The sequence below is a fragment of the Mangifera indica genome, chromosome 9 (assembly GCF_011075055.1).
Source record: "Mangifera indica cultivar Alphonso chromosome 9, CATAS_Mindica_2.1, whole genome shotgun sequence".
In the NCBI taxonomy this organism is placed as follows: Eukaryota; Viridiplantae; Streptophyta; class Magnoliopsida; order Sapindales; family Anacardiaceae; genus Mangifera; species Mangifera indica.
In genome coordinates, this window is record NC_058145.1 from 15,398,543 (window position 1) to 15,420,220 (window position 21,678).

Below are 21,678 nucleotides of genomic sequence, written 5' to 3' on the forward strand. Positions count from 1 at the left end.
TTAAATTTCTTTATTTATCGACGCGTCCCCCGGGCAGTGGTGGCTGAGGATAAAGATAATTTAACAAATGTCAGGGGAAAAACAAAAGAGGATCGAGATATCAATTCTTGGTTATAGCCGACTTGAAGTACTGAGCTCTCATTTATCGCCCGCAGTTGTCATGGCTTCAGAGAAAGAGGCAGCTCTGGCTGCTGTTCCCTCTGATTCTCCCACCATGTGAGCTTCTCTTAATTTCATTTATATATCTATCTTTTCAATTGTTTTTGTGTTCTTTTTTATCACTCCTTTTGTCAACTGTTTTTAATTTTTCATTAGTTATTGTTTGATTATTTAACCTCAGCGATTGGTTGATTGATGATTTTGTTTCTACATGGTAAAAAATATTGGAATTTGCAGACTGATAATTATTTTTGAAAATTTCTGAAGTTTGAAGTGATTGTATTTAACTGTGAAAGAATCAAACCAATTCTTGAAGAGTTAGAGTCGATCATGCTGTATAGCGTCCCGATGTGACTTGTTGAATGGTATTAATGAGGAAATTTTATTTCGAGATCCAGTAATATTTTTATTGCTATAATTAAGAATGTATGGTGTCAATTTTTTCTTTTTTTCCCCCCTCTTTTTATTGGGGGAATTAGATGGGTTTGCTAGTAATAGTTTCAGAGAAATATAACAAAAGAATAGGAAATGTGAGTATTATTAGATGGATATTGTATTGAACTGGAAAGATTTGGTGGGAGATTAGTGTGAAGGACAAAAATTGTGTGAGGTTAGTTGCTGGAGAAAAGTTTAGGAGTGTATGAAAATCTGAAGAGGATACTTTTATTGGAATGTTAATTATAGATGGAGAAGGAGAATGGGCCTGATTGAAATCTTTGAATGTCGCATGTTATATGCTTCTTGCATTATAGGCATGCCTTCAGAAGAAATATTTTGAGCTCAATCGAATCAGTGAAAGAAGCTGCTGAACTAGCTAATCTGGGAACTTCATAGCACCAACAGAATTTAGGATTTAGGAATTGTGTAGTGGGACTAGAATGTTGAATTCTCTCTATGTTTTAAACTGGATTCTTACTACTGTGATTTCTACTAATATGGTCTAGGTGATAAATGGTTGTTGTCGTATTATTTGTTACCTTGATCAAAGTTTATAGGAGCTTCTCTGAAAAGTTATTCTTCTTTTTCTGTCATCAGTAATATTGAACTTTTCGATATATTCCCTTTAGATTTCAGATATTTGTTTCGACAAAAAGATTTCATTTTTTTTGGCTTTTTGATTGATGTGCAGATTTGACAAAATAATTAACAAAGAAATCCCTTCTAAAGTGGTTTATGAGGATGACAAGGTACTATTTTGCTCATTCTGGCTTATGCTTTTCTTTTGAAACTGAATTTACCAGTTAAAGGAGTGTTTTTTCTGTGGAGATGTATTCATCTATTTGTGGTGTAGCAGCTGTTAGAACGTGTAACATTTTTTGTTTGAATGTTTCCACTTTTTATTAAAAAAAATGAATACTGATCAGAGAATGTTAAAGACTCTGTTGTTCATCTCAGAAAATAGTGCCTTGTTGGAGTTCTACTTCTCTTCGTTCATGTTTTTTTTGACAGGTCTTAGCTTTTAGGGACATATCTCCCCAAGCTCCTACTCACATTCTAATTATTCCCAAAGTGAAGGATGGCTTGACTGGACTATCTAAGGTATCTTTTTTCTGCTTGCTATTTCTTTTATCTTCAAAGATATTGATTTTTGTGTAGCTAGGTAGTAATGTTACAAAATTGTTCATGTACAATGTGGTGATGTTGCAAACAATAGAGATGGAACCTGAGTATGCCTCCAAAACTTCAATCAATGCCCATCTTTGTTTGCTTAGGTTTTCTTGGAGCCTTGTTTCAGAACGTTTCTAGTGATCCCTACCCTTCATCAAGCTCCTTTCTAGTAAAATAGCCGCATGAAGTCATCTTAAGACCCTTTTTTTTTTGCCTCTGCATGTCTTTAGATAATTTCTTCACCCACCATTCTGTCTTTTTCTCTTCTCTCTTTCAAATAGTGACCTAACAAAAGCTAAAAGAAAAAATATTTTGATATAAAACATGGAAACTTCAACTTATTGTATGTTCAAAATATCATGTTTAAGCATGTAAGAGATATATGGAATTTGGCAAAAATTTAAGTTAGAAGTTAAACTTGATACAACCTTTCAATGTTTCTTATCAACATATCTTTGTTTCTCATAGCTACATATTCTTGGAAAATTTTTCTACTCCAAGGTTGACTCTATGTAAAATTTGCCCCTTTGGAAAGATGTCTCTTGGAACTACAATTGTGTTTTTAATAGTAGGCCTCATTAAAAATCTATGGACAGAATCCATTTTTCCTCTTGGTAGTTTTCCAAATTTTCACTCATATCAATTACTTATTCAAATTTTCCTCTTCGCTGATTAATACAGTAATGGAGACAAAATCTTTAGCCAGATACAGGTTGTGATATTTTTCATTATTGTTGAATTCAGAAAGTAACTTTTCTCTATATTAGTCATTGAGTGGTAAACTGTACAATATATAACAGTGGATTTGTTCTAAATGAGGATAGGATCCCAAAATAAAATTAAAAAAAAACTAGAAATATTTATCCAGTATTTATTTATAGATGAGAGATATTCTCCATAATTATAGCAGATATTCTAGGGATGCAAGTGGAGAGAAATAAAAGATTCTGCAATAAGTAGTCAAGACCCTAAATAGACATAATTACACAATTATTAAATGGTAACAATTTTTTAGAGTTTAGAAATTGATATGTATTTTGGTAGAATTACATCCCAAAAGCTAACTTTTGAGAAAACTATATAAATCCCACATAAAAAACCCTTACTTTTTTTATATAGGATTTAAGTTTAATTCCTTGCACTTGGGAAATGTAATATACCGTTATACTCTGCAACCCCAATGCTTAATCGAGTTGACTAAACGCTAGCTCCCTATTAGCCCCAAGCAAATATTGTTTTGTTGACATCATCACCTGTGTTGCATGATTACAACTGCGTGATACATACTTTGGGGGAATCACACCCTAAAAGATAGTTGTTGAGATTGGAGAGTTTAAAGTCATATAAGTCTCACACTAGTTTTCCATATTTTTCAATATACAATGCAAGTCTCATATTTTACACTTGAAATCGTAATAAAAAACTTCAAGTTCAATATTATGGTTTACTCTATGCATTGAAAATGGTAGGTCAAACTCAGAAATCTTCTCTTTGTCTTTATTGTTTAGAGGTAAATACTCAAATGTCTTAGTTATGCCTTTAATAGCAATTCAAGACACATTATTTTTTCACTTGCAAAGATCATCCTTTAAGGTAACAAACAATACTAAACTGTTAGTTGATGGGAAAAGTCTAGTATACCCTTTTTCTTTAATTAAAAAAATGAAAAATTATTTTTAAAAAAGGGCCCACTGCCAAAAAAAAAAACCAAATCCCACCACCACCTCCTTTACTTCTTTATGACTTCATTACCCTCTCCTCCTTTGTCTCTTTTTCTCTGCTGCCGTAGGACCATCTTCGTCAATATAGAAAATGAATCTTTTAGTGATAATTTTTTCAAGTTTTTCATGGCTATCGCTCGTGGGAATGGGCAGTGAAGAATTTTAATGAAATAAGGTTAGAAAATTTTGTTTAAATTATGAAATATTGTATGAAATTATAAAATAAATAAATTAATCTAGATCCTGATTTTTTAAATAATTTTAAAATACTAAATACTGATAAAAAGTCAAATGTACCCTTAGTTTGTTAGTTTTACACTGACAGTAGTCAAGTTGAAGGATGTTTTTGTTAGTGAAAATTAAATGTGCCCTTGATTGTTAGTAGACCAAAACCATAGGAACTAAAATGGATTTGATTCTTATTCCTAACCATAATTATATTTATTAGATGTGTTCATCTCAGCAAATGCATTATTGATGTGCTTCCAATGTGTTATCAATGGAGTAAACTTGAAAAAAGGACAAACTCAGAAAGTCACCTGCTCCTATTGACTAGGATTTTTCTTAGTTATTTTCAATTCTTGAGTTAGTAATATGTGAGTTCTGCCTGCTAGGCTGAGGAAAGGCACTGTGATATTCTTGGCCGTCTTCTCTACACTGCTAAGCTGGTTGCCAAACAGGAAGGTCTGGAAGATGGCTTCAGAATTGTGATTAATGATGGGCCAAAGGGATGTAAGTATTTTTCCCTTTATCTCAAAATATAATTCATAGACATTTTCGTTTGAATATACCTATAATTTTTAGGAACTGATGTTGGAATATTCTGTTTCAGGTCAATCTGTATACCACATTCACCTCCATCTCTTAGGGGGGCGTCAGATGAACTGGCCAGCTGGCTAAAATGGAATTGTTTACTTTCAGGTGGTGGATAAACTCCCCAATGTTGTTATTTTTATGACGATTCTACTTAAATGGTATCCATCAAAATCTGATAATAGAAAACTATTTGGTGGATGCTATATGTCATGCAACTTAAGATAACTCGAATGGTATTGTAGTGGATCAACAACCAGATCAGGGTTTGAACAGTGGTCACCCTGTCAAGCATCTTAATAAATGTACTGGTTTGTGTTAACTTACATATCCTTTTTCTACTTACTAGCTTTTTTTTTTTTTAAATTTTATTTTTCATACTGACTATTAGCTGACTAATATGATATTCATGTCCTAAGTTATCGTTTATTCCAAGAAAACAACACCTTAGTTGGACCATCCATTGATTTTAGACAAAGATCGTTGCATGGTTTTAGAAATTTGAAAGTGTAGGTGGAGGTTGTGGTTAAATTGATATTGAAAATCTAGTGGTGAGAAGGTGGTGGAGGACCAAACTATCTTTGCACAATTTCATTTCAGAAGTAGAGTGTTAGGGTGAAAATGGTCGTCATGTTTGTGGAATGAGTTATTTTGGTTGCTAAAAGTGCCCTGTTACAGGAAAATGGTTAAGTTCGAGGAGATGTATATTTAATGCTAATCCATTCATTTATTGATTAAGGTTGGTGCTGGCTGGTGTATCATTCCATACGCTGATTTCCATATTATTTGCGTGTAAACCTTTGGAAAGGCATAAAAAGTTTTAAAATAATATGGAACTATATAATATATCTAGATGAATATTTCCATATTATTTGCTTGTAACAAGGTATTGTCTAATCAGTTAAATTATATGTATAAATAATATACATAATTTTATATTCAAATAATAATATATCATTATTATATGGTTGAGTATAATTTAAAATTATTTAATTACATGATAAAATGTTATATATAAAATTGTATATATTATTTGTACGTATAATATTACTCTTATGTAAAAGATTTAGGCTACATTATCCACCCATCTAAAATAATTTACAAAAATTAGGTATATTTATGAAAACAGTATGATATATTTAGTCTTTTGATAACCAGAGACCTCACCCTAAAAAATTATACAATAAAATTATATTTATCTATTTTTTGTACATAATTTATGTACACAGATGAGGTATTATCATGTGATTGGATATTTCTTTGTCATATGATGAAACATGTTTTAAAATCAACTAATTATATGATGACATATCACTATGTACATAAATTGTGTATCAAAAATAGATACACATAGCATTGCTCAAAATTATAATACTTTACTTACTACTGAAGTCAAATGATGCGATATTTGTTTTCTAAAGAAGGGTATTTTTGACCTTCTCTTTTAGAGAAAGCTCCATATTATTTGTTGTCATTCAATTACTCTTTCCATCATCTCTTCCCCCATTTCATTTTTTTCTCTTTTTCCCCTCCCTTTTCTGCGACTTATTTTGCCCTTTTTTTTATTTCAACTTATATAGGATCTCCAAGTTGTCCCTAAAGCCCAAAGCTAACCTCTGTAGCATGATTAGTTATTATACCATTGAAAATATTTGAAGTAGAAATTAAATAATTATTAATCCCATAATTATACATTATCATTAATATATAAATTGATATTAATTATAAATACATAAAATCTTACTCATATATATGATATTAAAATTATATTATCATTAAAATTATATAATTTTAGTGAATTTAAATTTGGTAACCTGTAGGAAACAAATAGTAGATTTGCTTAGGAGTGAATTATCTTATTGTATTAATTAATAATAAAAAATTTAAGAAGGCCAGAAGAGAACAGTTTCTTTTTAAATTCAACCTGTAAATTTGCGGCATCTTATGACTGAACCTATAAATGGTTCTCACTTCATCACTACAACAGAACTAAAACTCAATAAGAGTTACATAGACTTACTCTTTCAATGCTCTTGTTATCATCATCCCCATTGAAACAAAGAGATTTCAAGTGCTTGTCAATCACAAATAACAAAAATTCAATTTCCTCCATAAGCACATGTGACCTCTCTCCATAAACAAATTCACAAACCAAACCATCCACTTCAATCAAGCTGCATCCTGGCACCTTTCTCACATTCTTATCTTCCATTCCTTTCCTCACCTTTGCCACAACTTCCCATTGCTTAGCAGAGGCGTATATGTTTGATAGAAGCACATGAACCCCTCCATGGTCAAGACTCCGTTTGACTAAGCTCTCCACTGTTTCCTTCCCTAACTCAAAATCACCATGAACTCTACAAGCATTGAGCAATGCACCCAATACATAATTGTCTGGATTCAGAGGCATCTCTTTCACCACCCTTTTAGCCTCTTCTAGCCTCCCAGCTCTCCCCAACAGATCTACCAAACAGCCATAGTGTTGAACTCTGGGTTTAATCCCATAAATCTCACTCATGCTGCTAAAAATACTCAACCCTTCATCAACCAACCCCATTCGACTACACGCATTCAGGACACATATGAACGTAACTTCATTGGGTACAACTCCTTCATTCTGCATCCTTGCAAACAACTCTATTGCACAAGCACCCTGATCATGATTTGCTAAACCTGAAATCAAAGAGGTAAAGGCAAAGACATCCTTGTTTCGCATGCCTTCAAACACACAACGAGCTGTGTCAATGCAGCCACACTTTGAATACATGTCAATAAGAGCAGTTCCCAAGACTCTATCCAATTCCATCCCATTTCTATTAACATAAGCATGTATCCACCTCCCTTGATCCAAAGCACCCAAACAAGCACAAGCGGTAAGCGCTCCAACAATCCCAGCATGATTAGGCTGCATCCCACAAATCTGCATTTCATTAAAAAGCTCCAAAGCCTCCTTAAAGAGCCCAAATTGCACATACCCAGTAATCATCGCACTCCAAGAAACCACATTCCTCTGTGGCATTTCATCAAACAGTTGGCGTGCGACGAAAATTTGGCCAGACTTCACATACCCATTGATCAAAGAAGTCCACGTAATAACATCCCGATTCATACTCGTATCAAACAAATTTTTGGCTGGGCCAATACAGTCAAAAGAAGCATAGCAATGAATTAATCCATTCAAAACAAAATCATAGTTTTCCCAACCCAATTTAATAACTTGGGCATGACATACTAAACCCGTTAACGAATCCGAGAGTTCAGCACAAGCTTTGAGAACAAAAGAGAAAGTGTAGTTGTTAGGCAAGAAGTTAGAGATACACATTCGCTTATACAAAGATAAGGCTTTGTTCGGTTCGTTTTTCTCTGCAAAGCCTCTGATCATGGTGTTCCAAATGAAGGTAGTTCGATGCGGAAGACAAAGGAAGAGTGAGTAAGCATGAGAGAGATGGCCATGACCATGGTCGGCGGCCACACAGAAGGAAATGATTTTGCCGGCGGCGTAGGGGTCCCAAAGGGTGCCTGAAACGGTGAGATGTGACTGAATTTGTTTTAGTTGTTTGAAATTGAGACATTGATCCAGTAGAGACACTGAAATCTTGCTTGCTTTCAGATATTTGGAGGCGAAACTACAAGAAAACATACATTCATATGCCCAAGAACGGGACTTCGCAGTTGCTTGAAGTTTGAAGTTTTTTCATTCTACAGGGTTAATTATGAGCTTCCCAGAAGTTTTAACATTTATTCCACCCACCTCTAATTTTGAGTGATCGTCACGGACCCACCAAAAGTTTGACATTGAAACACTTTTCCGGCCACTGAAGCATAAATCACACCCTAAAATTAGTTAGGCTGAATAACCATTTACCACCCAAGGTTTAATGAAATAAATTCACAGCTTTTAATTATTCCAATTCAAAATGATAGGGAAATTTTTTAGTTTTGAAAACTACAGGGAGATTTTTTTTATTAAATCAAACCTCAAGGTCTACTCTTAATCTATAAACACATTCTGCCGATGGGAATGCATTTGTCTGCAAACGAAACCTAAGCCCAAACCCTAACCCTAATCATAACCTTCTCCTCCGGATTCATTCTCACCCTCTTCTGTTGATTAAATCATCAATCAATGGCAAGGAAGCGAAAGCACGACTCCAAAACCACTGAACCAACTGAACCTCCACAAAAACAACTCCAACAAGAGCCATCGAAAGAAGAACAACAAACTGTTGCTGAAGAGCCTGGAGCAGAAAACAACGAAGACGTCGAATATGAAGAAGTCGAAGAAGTAGAAAAAGAAGAGGAAGTGGAAGAGGAAGAAGAAGAGGAGGAGGAGGAGGAGGAGGAGGAGGAAGAAGAAGAAAATGATGGCGAAAATCAGGAGACAGCAAACACCTCAGGAGCAGATCAGAGAGACGATGAGGACGATGAGCCGATAGAGAAGCTTCTAGAACCTTTTAGCAAGGACCAGCTTGTAAATCTGCTCCGTGAAGCTGCTGAAAAGAATAGTGACGTGGCTCATCGGATTCGCGAAGTAGCCGATGAGGATCCAGCTCACCGGAAGATATTTGTGCACGGTCTTGGCTGGGACACAAAGGCCGAGACTTTAATTGATGCGTTCAAACAGTACGGTGAGATTGAGGATTGCAAAGCCGTTTGTGATAAGGTCTCTGGGAAATCCAAGGGTTATGGTTTCATTCTGTTCAAGACGCGAAGTGGGGCGCGTAAGGCACTTAAGGAGCCACAAAAGAAGATTGGGAGTCGGATGACGTCTTGCCAGCTGGCCTCCGTTGGCCCTGTGGCGTCTCCTGCTCCCAGTATGACGCAGCATCATCATCAACAGCCACAGCCGCAGCCAGTGTCTGAGTATACTCAAAGAAAGATTTTTGTTAGCAATGTTTCGGCGGAGTTTGATCCACAGAAGTTGCTTGAGTTTTTCTCCAAGTTCGGGGAGATTGAGGAAGGACCGCTGGGTCTGGATAAGGTCACTGGAAAGCCTAAAGGGTTTTGTTTGTTTGTTTATAGGACAGTTGAAGCTGCCAAGAAGGCTTTGGAGGAGCCGCACAAGAATTTTGAAGGTCATGTTTTGCATTGCCAGAAGGCTGTTGATGGACCGAAACCTGGAAAACCTCTGCACCGCCATCACCAGAATGCACAGAATCCACATTTCCAGAGAAATGACAATGCAGGTTATGTCGGTGCTGCAGCACGACCTGGCCACTTAATGGCACCGTCTGGACCTGGGGTTGGAGCTGCAGCTGCACAGGCATTGAACCCTGCTATTGGACAGGCGTTGACAGCTATACTGGCAACTCAGGGTGCTGGATTGGGGATCAACCCGGCAATTGGGCAGGCTTTGCTGGGACTGGGCTCTGCTGCTGGTGCAGGTGCTGGAATGCAGGGTGCATATGCAAATCAGGCAGTTAGTCCTGGGGTCATGACAGGGTATGGGAACCAGGGTGGCTATCCAAATCAGCAAATGGCACAAGGTGGGTCTGGAAGGGGCCAGCATGGCGTCAACCAGTATGGTGGCGCCCCATACATGGGCCATTAGGTGTTCCTCAGGTATTTAGTCACACTCAATTTCTGGTTTTGTGGATTAAATTTTGGATTAGCTCCATTTGATTGTGGAAGTATACAGTATCATGGGTTTGAGAATAATATGTTTACAATCATAATAAATAATGGGAAATTCTAATAGTAGCTTTGGTTGTGTCATCTACCATATTTGTTAGATATAGTGAAGTGCTTGTTGCTCTTGTTGATTTGTGAAAGCTTTGAATTAGGGGCCATCTTTAGGGACCGTCCCGTTTTTCCTGAAGGTATATCTTTTAGTAGTATTAGGTAGTAGGCCATTTTGTTGGATTTCTATCTAACATTGGTTTATGATATCCTGGCTTCCTTTACATTCAAGGTGTACATTTTATTTTAACTGCACTTCTAGCTCTTATTGTGAATAATTTTAGCTTAAAAGGCTTTCTTAGTTTTATTTATTCTCCAGGCAATTTGGTCAAGAGTAATTTGTGCTTACTGTTATTGGTTTTAACTGATTATGTCTTCTTTCAACTTTTGACAAAATTGATATTATAATTGTTTGATGATGATTAATATCAAAAAGACCCTTAAATCTTTTGTTGAAGCTGACTTGTTCACTTTTCGTTGTTGTAGTTAGCCCTATTGTAAAGGATGCTGGCTTTCAAACCTTTTTCTTTTAAAATTGTCTTTTAATTTTCTTATTACTGTGCAGATCCCACATAGGTGCATCAGTATTTTATTACTGGAATGGTGATTCTTCTGAAGTTTAAGGAGCTGATGCAAATGAAGTCTAATATTTGTGATGAATGTTACTATTTCGCTACTACAAAGACCAGAATCTTAAAACTATCAAATGGAGTCTATGTCTTCTGTATTGTTTTTGTCCTTTTTATCTCTTTCGCTTTCTCCTTTTTTTAATGTTTTTTCTATTGTAGTCTTAATATCTTTATTAAGTCAAACACTTTGCAAACAGTTAAAAGTACTTTCAATAACATAGTTTTGTACTTTATTAAGTCTGCAAGGTTGAACCAAAGATTCCTTTCTAAATTTCAGTCTGTGGATTAAATAGTGCTTGCACTTGGTCTTTAAGATTCTTTTTGGCCAGTATTTTGTTATGCTGGTTTATTAAAACTAGATCTTTCTCTTTTGGTTAGTTTTTAAATCATTGACCATGGAATGGTTTGTGACCTCAATTTCCTTTATGTCTTGGTTTTTTTCAAACATTTTGTGTGCATTCTGCTGGTTAATTTATTTATGATGTGTTGTGGTTCTAGTGGAATGATAACATTGTGCATGGTTTATTTGTGCTCAGATTGCTTACGGAATTTTTACTGCAGGTAATCTTCTGTGCGGGTTGATTGGTCCTTTTACAATCTTATCTGCTGTCTTCCAATTAACTTAAAATATTATGAAAACTATATTTTTAAAAGCATGCCGATTATTATATTTTTTGGGAAAATTTCCTAGATTTGTCCTTTGACCAGTAAGAACCTTTAAAGTAGTGTCTGTGATATGGGATTTGATGTGGTCTTGTTTTTTCTACTGTGGAATTAAAATTGGATTGAAAAAATGTTTATCTGGGACTAGTTGCTAAAAAACAAAAGTTGCCATTCACTTAATTGTTTGTCTGTCATATAAATTAGGAGTTTAAACTTTAAATAGTTTGTTTTAATCAAAAGTTTCTGAAGACATGATTTTTTGAGTCATTGGCTATTTTGTAAAAACTTTCAATTTCAGTTGAGGTGCAATAATATGTTTTAGTTTTCATAAATCCATTATCATATCTACCAAAGGGGATTGCCTGAGATGGACATTTTCACCACTGTGGATAGAGAGAACCATGTTCCATGGAGTGGAAGGTATGGATTTTAACTTACAATCTAATATGAGAGTTGCGATATTGTACTATTAAAAGCTTTGAAGGTTCCCATGTGGCCATGGAGTTTTGAGTGCTTTGCTCTTGTTATTACCTCTTTTACAATGTTGTCAGTGCATTTTTTATGTTGGCTTAGTCTCTCTTTAGGTTTGACTAAAATATAAAAGATGCCTTAACATCACTTGTTTCTTGGTGGTGATAGTGAGTTTGGATAGCCATAAGCTATCTAATGGAGTGTTATGGATTTATGGGTTGATATTTCTTGAAGTTTAGACTAGAGAAATCAGTCAGAAGGATTTTTGAGGGATAAACAATGTGTAAAGGCAAGTGTATTTATAGTCCTTGCATATTTTTTTTCAATCTGTGGTTGGACTGTCTTTTCCTTAACATCTGAACTTTAATTTTCAATATTCAACATTTATTTGCCTTAATCCAAATGTATAGAGAGTTGATAAGTTTATAACATTGAGGATTTTTTTACCTATAACTTATTCTTTAATCCACTCTTGCATTCACCATATGACGTCTAATTGTATGGGTAGCAGCTGAAACCTAACTTCCACTTTTGCTTGTTTAGAAATGTCTGAAATGATGTGCCACATATAGAGAATGATACTAGGATATTAGTTTCTATCCATTTGCATTTCTTCTTCTTCTTCTTCTTCTTCTTTTTTTTTTTTTTAATTTTGATCTCTGAAGCCTATTTTGCAATAGAAAATTCTTTCAATGCCCCTAAAGAAGTATTTGGTAAAATAGATCTTTAGTCAGTATTACAAGTTGCAGTATTTTTTAGCTCAACCTTTCTGATTGTAGTTAGATGCACCAAAAAACAAAAACAAGACAAAATGACAGTTACGCTTACAAATTTGGAGCTTTAGCATAATCTTCTTACAATCATTAGAATAAATATAAGGGAGTTCCCTCCTAATTGTATGATATGGCTTAGTGGTCTTTGAAATTCTAATTTTTTTGGATGCAGATATGAACCAGTTTCTTGTAAACGATGCTTTTACTTGTTTACATTGATGTTTCCTGTATTTTATGCCCAGTTTTTCTATTTTGTCCTTCCAAATACATCTTCCCAGCTGTGGGAATTGCTTTCAAGCATTGCTGTCATTATATTCATAATCCTGTGCATACATTTTGGTTTTGTTTAGTTGGATTGAGCTTATTTGGGTAAGCAATCTTGCTTTTTCAAATTATGATTTACATGAATGCACTTCAACTGCATACTGTTATAAGGTCAAATGACATTTACCATTGACAGTTTAAATTAAGCCAATCGTTTTAACCCATGGGCTTGCTTTCATCACTAAAGTGATTGAGTTGTGAGGTCGAGGCTAGAGTGAACTTCTGAACCTCTTTTCAAGTACCAAATTATATCTTATCCAGCTAATTTTTAGTAGGCAAATGGGATTTAAATTTGTATTGTTAATTGTCATTGAAAGCGGTAGGAAGAACAAGAGTTGGTGATTTGAGAATTGTTAAGATTTCTAATGGCGCTAACCCTTTGCATTTTTGATGGCATATTTACTTGCTAGATTTTTATAGTAGGAGTGAATGGTGTTTGGCGCATCTCATTTGGAACCTTTAGAAAGTGTGGAAGGAGGATATAATGTCAATGGTTAGTACTATGAATTTGTTGAATGTTTGATCAATTCTTCACTATGTATTTGTTGACCTCTTGACAAACTATGATCCTCTTGTTGTTGATAAAGAAAATTACAAAAAAATTATGTGATGTGGGTGTAAATGGCTGAGAAATTGGTTGAATTTTTGAGTGTTCAGAATCTACAACTCAAGGTAATATTTAGTGTTATGTATAGGCTCACCTTGACTAAAGTTGAGCTGAGTTTCAGTTTAATGTTGGCTAGTTTGGTGATCTCAGAAGCTCATGGTTTGGTTTAAGTAAAATATCAGTAAGCTTATTGAAGTTTTACATCTTGCATTTAATTTTTAAAATCTTATATCTTACCTTTAAAGACTATGAGTATTTGATAAATATATTATTGTGGTATGTAAAATGTAATTTTCTTTTTAAAAAAAATTAAGGGTTGAGAAAATTTATTTTTTTGATTTGAGCTGGAGTTGAGGTTAAGTCATTTGTTTCTGTTTCAAGTTCAAGTTGAGATTTTATTAGTTTGACGAGCTTGAGCTTATGTTTTGTATATATATAATTGAGGCAAACAAGACCATGTTCAGTTTGTTTTCACCCTAGGCCAACAGGATCTTGTTCGATTTCTTCTAACTCCGTCTTTCACACAAAAATTTTTATAATAAAATTATGTGTATTTATATTAAGTATACAAATAAATATACGTTCAATATGTGTCATTAAGTGATCAAATAATTTTGAATTAAAGATGAAATAATACTTAATCGTATATGTATACCTATTTGTATATTTACATAGCATTGTGCAAACTTCTAACTCATAAACTCGTGTTTCATACAAAGAGCACTAATTCAAGTAAGAAATATCATTAAATCCACGTAGGAAAATCAATGTTTATTTGTTTTTTTCTCATTTGATTCAATGATTTGTCGTGGTGAAGACATTTTCTTCAAACATGAAGTGTTAAACTTTGATTTGGGGAGGAAGTCCAAGGTTTAAACTCCGGGAGGTTTATGAAAAATTCAATAGTGGTTTTGAGGATGTAGATCCTAAATATTGAATGAAATATTCTTAGTTTAATGATCTTGCTAAACTTTATACTGAAATATTAAACTGAGATTTGAGGGGATAAGTGATAGATAATATGAGATATGGGTTTATTTAATAATTTCCTTTGAGAGTAAATTTAACCTCTTTAGCCTTTAGAACTCACCAGACACTCCCAAATTAAAATCACTAGTACCACATAAGGACCTCCTAATAATTTGGATTAAATTACCCCACGTTTGGCTATGTCAAACTAGCTAGCAGAAATTTGGGGTTTAGGATCAAACATCAATTTAAAAAAAATTTGTTTGGCCTCTTTAGTTTGTAATATTTATAAATTTTCACCAAATTAAACTTACCACCACTAAGAAAATTACAGAGAGCACATTAACTTCTATATCTATCATTTATGTCCCTATCTAAAATTTTTTGATTAACAAGGACAACTAATGTTGTTATCATAGAACCCTAGCAGTGGTTAAGCAAAGGATCCTTTTGTGAAAAGTTAAAGTTTGATTAGTATGATATTTTATGTGAAAAACTTGGATTGATTAATTCGATGAAATATTATTATAACAAAATGAAATATTGAATTATTCGGTATTGTAATTATAAGTCTAATTATTGTGTCGTGTGGCTTATTTATCCGGCGAGGTTGGATAGGGTTTTGATCATTATTTTTGACACATTTAAATTTCACTCTTCGAAGCAAAGTTAAATTATATAGACTGGAGGTTTTATATAATGGTATAATCCTCTTAAAAGCTTTTAAAATATTAAAAAATCTATTATTTTTGAAAGAGTAATGCTATATGTACTTATTTTTGGTACACAATTTATATACACAGTGATGTGTCATTATATAATTAGTTGATTTTAAAATATATGTAATCAAATAATAAAGAAATATCCAATCACATGATAACATCTCATCTGTGTACACAAATTGTATACAAAAAATAGGTATACATAGTTTTATTGTTTTTGAAATATTAACAGATTTTTATCGTTCGACCAATTCTCATAAAGATTATTGTGGTTAACTCTATATTAAAAACGAAAATGTAGATGTAAAAATTCCTTTCAACTTTCATCCGCGTGACCACAAAAAATCATGACAATGAAGATTAACCAGAGAGATTCAAACAGTAAACTTGACGTGTGACTTAAAGTGAAATAGAATGTTGGCCCGAGTGCTCACCAAAAAGATTGGGAAACGTACGGTTGCTATAAAATTTGCAGTACAATTGTTTTGTTTACTATGCACGAGGACGTGGAAGAAGAGAAAAAGGCAATTACTTTCACTTCCACTATGTCATACATGAACTGAAACTTGCCAAGATATATGTTTTTTATTTACAAGCACCGTGGTCAGAAAGAAACCTTGGCAGTCGTGAAGTGTGAAGTTTCAAAAAATAGTTATAATATATAGAGCAAGTTGGAAATGGGATTATGGGAATGTAGGCTGTTTTCTTTCTCCTTAAAAGTTTAAAAGTGTGTGTCCCCACTACCAGAAGAACAAATGCCACTTTCATAGAGTCAGATCGGATCCTGCGGCCAGTAAGTTACTGCCCACCTACTTGATGTTAATTTAATTCCTTCTGTCAGACTCAGCTTAACCTTCTTAATTCTATAATACATTTTCTTTCTTTGTGGAATTTTTTTCTTGTTTTTATTAATTATGTATTCTTACTTCTTCGCAGAGAATGTAGGTTTATTTATGTTTTAGTGTTTTGTTCTTTTGTGGATAATGTTTGTTTTGGTTCCATGCAAAATGGCTTGAAGGAATTGTATTCCTTTTGGTTCTTGTCTTATTTTAGTTGATTCTTAAATTGTTTTTTTTTTTTCAAATATTTGGTTGGTTTGTTTTGATTGTTTCATTGGTTTTGAGTATTGGTACTGTTTCTTGCTAAGATTGTTATACTAGCTTTTGGTTTATGGGCATTTGGGTTTTGTCATTTTTATTATTTGATGTTTAGTTTGTTTTTAGTCTTGTGCTTTTGTTATGCATTAATTTTTAGTCTTAATCTCCGAAAATAGAAAATGTTAGTTCTTACTATTACTGTTGTGTTGGCTTGAGAGTTAGAATAGAAAGTTATAATAATTCTTGCTTGAAAATGTACTGAGATTGGAATGATAGATATATAGCTATTTGCTGGTAAATGGGGGCACATACAATGGGATCTGAAGGTGTTGCAGCTCAAGGAGCAAAGTTGCAGTCTTTGACCAGACAAGGCTCATTGTATAGCCTCACGCTCAATGAGATTCAAACCCAGTTGGGGGATATGGGAAAACCACTGGGAAGTATGAATCTTGATGAGCTTCTCAAGAGTGTCGGCACTGCTGAAGCTAATCCGGTTAGAGAAACCACCATTGACAATGTCTGTGGCGTTGCCCCAGGCTCGTTGCTGCATAGGCAGGGGAGCCTAACATTGTCCAGGAATCTTAGCAAGAAGACTGTTGACGAGGTGTGGAAAGATATTAATCAGAAGAGTGAAAATTATCAGGAGAGAAAAGCTCAGGAAAGACAGGCTACTCTTGGTGAGATAACACTCGAGGACTTCTTGATAAAAGCTGGTGTGGCTGCTGAATCTATTGATACAGTTGAAAAGAATGCTGGCTATATATGCGAGATTGATCACCGGCAAAATATTGCTCAAAATGGTCAATGGATGCAGTACCAACTCCCTTCAGCGCAGCCGCAGCCACATCAGAATCTTACGGCTGTTCTTGTGCCAAACCACCCTATGCAGCAATCTCTTCCTGTCATTGCTAATCCAAATTCAGACGCAGTGTATCCTGAAAGCCAAGTGACCATGTCACCATCCGCTTTGATAGGTACACTATCTGATACACAAGCAACAGGGAGGAAAAGGGTTGCTGCTGGAGATGTTGCTGAAAAGACTGTGGAAAGGAAGCAGAAAAGAATGATTAAAAATAGGGAGTCTGCAGCCAGATCACGAGCAAGGAAGCAGGTAGAACCTGAATGTTGCTTTCTTTTGTTTGATGAATCCTGTTTAGTTATTCTTCTTGTTCTTTTCTGTGCATTGGTTTCAAGATCTATTAATTGTCAGGCCTATACTCATGAGTTAGAGATCAAGGTCTCACAACTAGAGGAGGAAAATGAAAGACTCAGAAAGCACAGGGTAGGCTTTGTCTTCTTTTCCCAGTCTACTATGTTATTATTCATTCTTGCCAGTGATTTCTTGTTGGTATTATCTTTGATGCTATCTACAAGTTTATGAATATATGAACATAATAAATGCAAGTCTTTCAGGGTTAATTACGATTAGAATTAATTAAAAAATATTGAACTTGTACAGTTATCAGATCAGGTCTTCTATGGCAGCTTCATTGTTCATTATGAGGATTGGAGTATCTATCTGCTGTCTGACATGTTCAATTAATAGTCTCCAAATACTTACAAATTTGACAACAAAACATGACCTAGATAACTCTAGGGAACATGTCATACCGCTAGCTTGGTGGATTTGATGGATGAAATAAAATAAATAAGTCGGAGCAATATCATTCTGATCATACTTTAGTTTATCATGAATGACCCAGTTTGACTGAACATGAAGCCTAATGTTCTGTATGATGATATAGTCTTCACTTTTGAGATGATACGGGATCTGTTTGGCAAGTTCTAAGAGACTGAGAAACTTATTTCTGGTTGAAGTTAAAGGACTTGGATTCCCCCGTAATTCAGCTGTGGTATTGATCCCAAACTAGAGTCAAGTTGATCACAAACTATTGGGTATTTGTCTTGACATGTCTTATAAATTGTGATGTAGAATTAGGATAACCGAGAACAACCACAAAAACAATAAAACACTAAGAATTTTGGGAAAAGTGATTTTCATGTAATTTTCTTTCAACTTCCGAAAATTTTGCCCTTCTTGACTCCCAGCTTGTGAGTGCTGATTTAGTGAATTGGCAATTATGCATGAATAATTATATTGTTGGTGTCTTTCCTTTGAAAAAATTGCTGATGATGTCTGTTAAAATACTAGCATTGGTTGATAGAACACTGTTCAAATTTGTAAAATGGTATCACAACAATCTATTAAATTCAATGGAGACCAATTAATCGGGTAGGAACTCGGAGTAAGAGCTCATCCTAGTTATGACTAAAAGTTTATAGTTTCTTTGTAGCAACAAGGTGCAGTTAGTTTTTGTTTCTTTAATTCTTTTTTGATACAACTTCCATATCAGGGTGCTCAGTTAAGTTCTTGTGGTGATTGCTGACTTCAGTCTACTTAAAAAATGTGTGCTTGACCATGTTACTTGCATGGAAGTATGCATGCCATGAATGATAAATTTACTCAGGTTAGCCAACTCTAAAGGGTGTGTGTATGTCTCAGTTACCGGTCCATTCTATTCCTAATCTCCTGAAAGTTTTTTATGGGTTGGACCTATATACTTTCCAGTAGAAATTCATTACTTTTCCTTCGGGTGGTCATACCGTTAAGTATTGTGTTTTTATGAGTATAGTTCATGTAGCAAAAAGTCATGTTCATGTTCAAGTTCATCCTGTTGTTGATCTTTGTGGGAAAATGAGATGACTACTGTTTCCAATTGGTGAGGTATAGATACAAGTTTTAAAACAATGATGAGGAAGTTTTTGTAAATCTTTTAAATTTCCAAGTGAAGAAATCTTAAACACTTACTGCACATCTGTGAAATGGATTGGTTAAGATGGTTATCTCCTTTGAAGTTTTCCAACTTGGAGATAAGAAAATATAATATTAATTCCTTTTCTAATTTCATTGATTTTGTTCTGCAGGCAGCGGAGTTCTTACAATATGCACCACCTCCGGAGCCCAAACACCAGCTCCGGCGAACAATCTCAGCCCCTTTCTGACATAAAACTCTGGAGTAATGCATTTTGTTGCATTGGTGTTATTCTTATTTGCCACTGGCTAACCCAACTTGTTTCTCAAAACAAGTTAAAGAATCACTGCTCAAGCCAACTTGCTCCACCAGAGCTGTCTTTTTGCTAATTTGGCTGGTCATTCTCCCTGAATCCGCATTTTCTTTTAATTTCTAATTCAAACTCATACAATGCAAAAGATTTTGTTATTTTCTTTTACAACCGTTTTCCATAATCTTTTCTCAAGTTATTATTATTATTATTTTTTTCCCAAATCATTTACAACTAGAAGCTTCAGATTCCTCATCAACAGAGGATGTGCATGCTCTTTTCCCCAGAAGCTATAAATAAAGCTGGATCATATATAAAAGCAAGCATTACTGGGAATAGACTAGTGGAAAGTCTTACTGCATATAATTAAACACCAGGATAATTATACATTCAACAACTACCAAACATTTACTCAAGTCTCTATTGTCAGCAGAAGCATAAATAATGTCATTATGAAACGGGCAAATGCTGTATATACCCATTTTGAATATACAAATAGTTATATATTTATATATGTTATTATGTGATTGAAAGTTATTTTATTTTTAATTTAAAATTATTCAATTATATGATAATATATATCGAGTATATACTCATTTGTATAGTTAAAATAAATACATATAGTTTAATTATACAAAAAATACCACAACCTAGAAGTTCAAAATAACATTTAGTTTAAATTGTTTCTATAAAACCACAAACCATCAAACGCAAATATTATTATTTTAAATGGTTTCATCCATTTCATTTCCTTCAGGAAGAAAAGCACTCTGCAGCGGGAGAAGATTCAGACTGAGATGGTTTCCCTTTTCATCAGCTGATGTTACAGCGTTCCAGGCTTTTAGTGTGCCTCCTTGTTTCTGTTGCTCCTCGATGATCTTCCATTTCATTTCAGTCTGATGTTACAGCGTTCCTGGCTGATGTTTCATCCATTTCATTTCCTTCAGGAAGAAAAGCACTCTGCGGGGGGAGAGGATTCAGACTGAGACGGTTTCCCTTTTCATTGGCTGATGTTATAGCGTTCCAGGCTTCTAGTGTGCCTCCTTGTTTCTGCTGCTCCTCGATGATCTTCTGAAAGTATTTCCCCTGAGTTTCAATTCTCATTTGTAACTGTTTTTGCACCTACAACAAGTGAAACTAAGTTGGTTACTGTTTTGTTTAACATGAAGCAAGCAAAATGTCTTGAAAACAATCCAATCTGTATATTTTGCATCCTCCTCTTCTAGTGGTGTAAGGAAAGGCCTTAACCCTGTTTAGATTATTTAATTCAATGGTTACGACATTGTCACCAACCTCAAGCTGCTCGTGAAGACATTTTTGAACCTCCATTTTTATTGTCAATGCTTCATTAAATTGCAGTCCCCCGAGAAAACAATGGTTTAACTCAATGTTACTCTTAAGCATCATATCTTCTAAACCATATCTTTAGAAATAAGCCAATGACTGTAAGAAGATACAGTGATTATAGGGGAATTAGAATCCAGGCCAGACAAGCTCACTCAGAGACTTTCTTCGGGTTTGAAACTACAGTATAAAGAAGAAATCTCTCCAACGTCAGAATTACAAGCTTGAATGTCAACAAGAACAAAAGAAAAAAAAAAAAACTAGTTGTATAAGGAAATAAGTAAGAAGAAAAAGGGGGCACCTAACTGTTAGCAGAAGATTCTGGCAAGTTCTTTGCAAGAAGATACTTCTATAGAGAAAAGGAGGACAAATTGAAATCACTTTCAGAAATCAGACACATCGATATCAATTTTGTTTATCAGTTAAACCTTAAAAAAATATATATATATATATATATATATATATATATATATATATATATATATATATATATATATATATACGGTGGGGTGTGAAATTTATTTTTTAAAAATTTATTAAATGTACATTTTTTATTTTATTTAAGAAATTATCTTACTTGCTCTACATGTTTTAAAAATATAATACGGTTTCAATCATTTGTATTATAACATTAATATTTTTTATTTATTATTTATTTTAGAGGTATAACTATCAATTTTGAATTTTTAAAAGATAATTTGAAATTTAAAAAATTGTTAAGTTTTAAAAATTTTGGAAACCCCCTAAAATTTTATTAAAATAATTGGATAAAACAATAGGGACTTAAGCGAAATTACCTAAAAAGTTAAAAATTAAACAAAAAAGCCCTCTTTAGCTATAATAACCAAAATACCCTTATATATAAACTAAAAAATTTGATATACTTCTACCCAAATTTCGCCCGAGTCATTATTGAAATACACAAAAATCACAGGTCTCCCATGGGGTGTTGTGTTCGTTCATTTTCTTTGGATTTTCGTTGAATTTTTCGTGTTTTTAATGACCAAAAATGACAAAGAAGGTTAGTTTATCATCT

The 21,678-nt window shown here is 34.1% G+C and overlaps 4 protein-coding genes and 1 long non-coding RNA gene across 8 annotated transcripts; 3 read left to right on the forward strand and 2 right to left on the reverse strand.

The window, feature by feature from the left end:
* The first annotated feature begins 29 nt into the window (after nucleotides 1-29).
* LOC123226556 (14 kDa zinc-binding protein) lies at nucleotides 30-4,623 on the forward strand. Its single transcript, XM_044651089.1, has 5 exons — nucleotides 30-216; nucleotides 1,289-1,346; nucleotides 1,609-1,698; nucleotides 4,103-4,220; nucleotides 4,321-4,623. Exons 1-5 carry the CDS (start codon nucleotides 68-70, stop codon nucleotides 4,386-4,388), a joined length of 483 nt encoding a protein of 160 aa, XP_044507024.1. The 5' UTR covers nucleotides 30-67; the 3' UTR covers nucleotides 4,389-4,623.
* A 1,573-nt stretch (nucleotides 4,624-6,196) lies between these two features.
* LOC123226557 (pentatricopeptide repeat-containing protein At5g66520-like) lies at nucleotides 6,197-8,175 on the reverse strand. The gene has a single exon (XM_044651090.1). The coding sequence runs from the start codon at nucleotides 7,939-7,941 to the stop codon at nucleotides 6,298-6,300; it is 1,644 nt and encodes a 547-aa protein (XP_044507025.1). The 5' UTR covers nucleotides 7,942-8,175; the 3' UTR covers nucleotides 6,197-6,297.
* A 136-nt stretch (nucleotides 8,176-8,311) lies between these two features.
* On the forward strand, nucleotides 8,312-13,450 carry LOC123226558 (UBP1-associated protein 2A-like). 2 transcript variants are annotated; one of them, XM_044651092.1, is made up of 2 exons: nucleotides 8,312-9,863; nucleotides 11,171-13,450. In XM_044651092.1, the coding sequence occupies exon 1, from the start codon at nucleotides 8,428-8,430 to the stop codon at nucleotides 9,850-9,852; it is 1,425 nt and encodes a 474-aa protein (XP_044507027.1). In that variant the 5' UTR covers nucleotides 8,312-8,427; the 3' UTR covers nucleotides 9,853-9,863; nucleotides 11,171-13,450. The 2 variants fall into 2 exon arrangements, with proteins under 2 accessions (XP_044507027.1, XP_044507026.1); XM_044651091.1 differs by lacking the exon at nucleotides 11,171-13,450 and adding an exon at nucleotides 10,546-10,846 and having other exon boundaries at nucleotides 8,314-9,863.
* LOC123226559 (ABSCISIC ACID-INSENSITIVE 5-like protein 2) lies at nucleotides 11,590-20,490 on the forward strand. Of its 3 annotated transcripts, none has more exons than XM_044651095.1 (4): nucleotides 11,590-11,692; nucleotides 16,512-17,346; nucleotides 17,446-17,517; nucleotides 19,161-19,479. In XM_044651095.1, the coding sequence occupies exons 2-4, from the start codon at nucleotides 16,534-16,536 to the stop codon at nucleotides 19,236-19,238; spliced, it is 963 nt and encodes a 320-aa protein (XP_044507030.1). In that variant the 5' UTR covers nucleotides 11,590-11,692; nucleotides 16,512-16,533; the 3' UTR covers nucleotides 19,239-19,479. The 3 variants fall into 3 exon arrangements, 2 of the variants coding, with proteins under 2 accessions (XP_044507030.1, XP_044507029.1); XM_044651094.1 differs by lacking the exon at nucleotides 11,590-11,692 and adding an exon at nucleotides 15,266-15,931; XR_006504345.1 differs by lacking the exon at nucleotides 11,590-11,692 and adding an exon at nucleotides 20,056-20,490 and having other exon boundaries at nucleotides 15,267-17,346; nucleotides 19,161-19,385.
* LOC123226560 lies at nucleotides 20,323-21,053 on the reverse strand. The gene is made up of 3 exons (XR_006504346.1): nucleotides 20,949-21,053; nucleotides 20,592-20,822; nucleotides 20,323-20,420 (listed from the first exon to the last, which is right to left on the reverse strand). It is a non-coding gene; the product is annotated as an uncharacterized LOC123226560 (long non-coding RNA).
* Nucleotides 21,054-21,678: the final 625 nt, after the last annotated feature.

Excerpts from the sequence above, each read along its gene's own strand:
- LOC123226556 (XM_044651089.1), top strand. The coding sequence starts at position 68 with ATGTCAGGGGAAAAACAAAAGAGGATCGAGATATCAATTCTTGGTTAT. Across the intron at positions 217-1,288 it reads CCCTCTGATTCTCCCACCAT|ATTTGACAAAATAATTAACA; the intron begins GTGAGCTTCTCT and ends ATTGATGTGCAG. Across the intron at positions 1,699-4,102 it reads GCTTGACTGGACTATCTAAG|GCTGAGGAAAGGCACTGTGA; the intron begins GTATCTTTTTTC and ends TCTGCCTGCTAG.
- LOC123226557 (XM_044651090.1), bottom strand. The coding sequence starts at position 7,941 with ATGTTTTCTTGTAGTTTCGCCTCCAAATATCTGAAAGCAAGCAAGATT.
- LOC123226558 (XM_044651092.1), top strand. The coding sequence starts at position 8,428 with ATGGCAAGGAAGCGAAAGCACGACTCCAAAACCACTGAACCAACTGAA.
- LOC123226559 (XM_044651095.1), top strand. The coding sequence starts at position 16,534 with ATGGGGGCACATACAATGGGATCTGAAGGTGTTGCAGCTCAAGGAGCA. Across the intron at positions 17,347-17,445 it reads GATCACGAGCAAGGAAGCAG|GCCTATACTCATGAGTTAGA; the intron begins GTAGAACCTGAA and ends ATTAATTGTCAG. Across the intron at positions 17,518-19,160 it reads AAAGACTCAGAAAGCACAGG|GCAGCGGAGTTCTTACAATA; the intron begins GTAGGCTTTGTC and ends TTTGTTCTGCAG.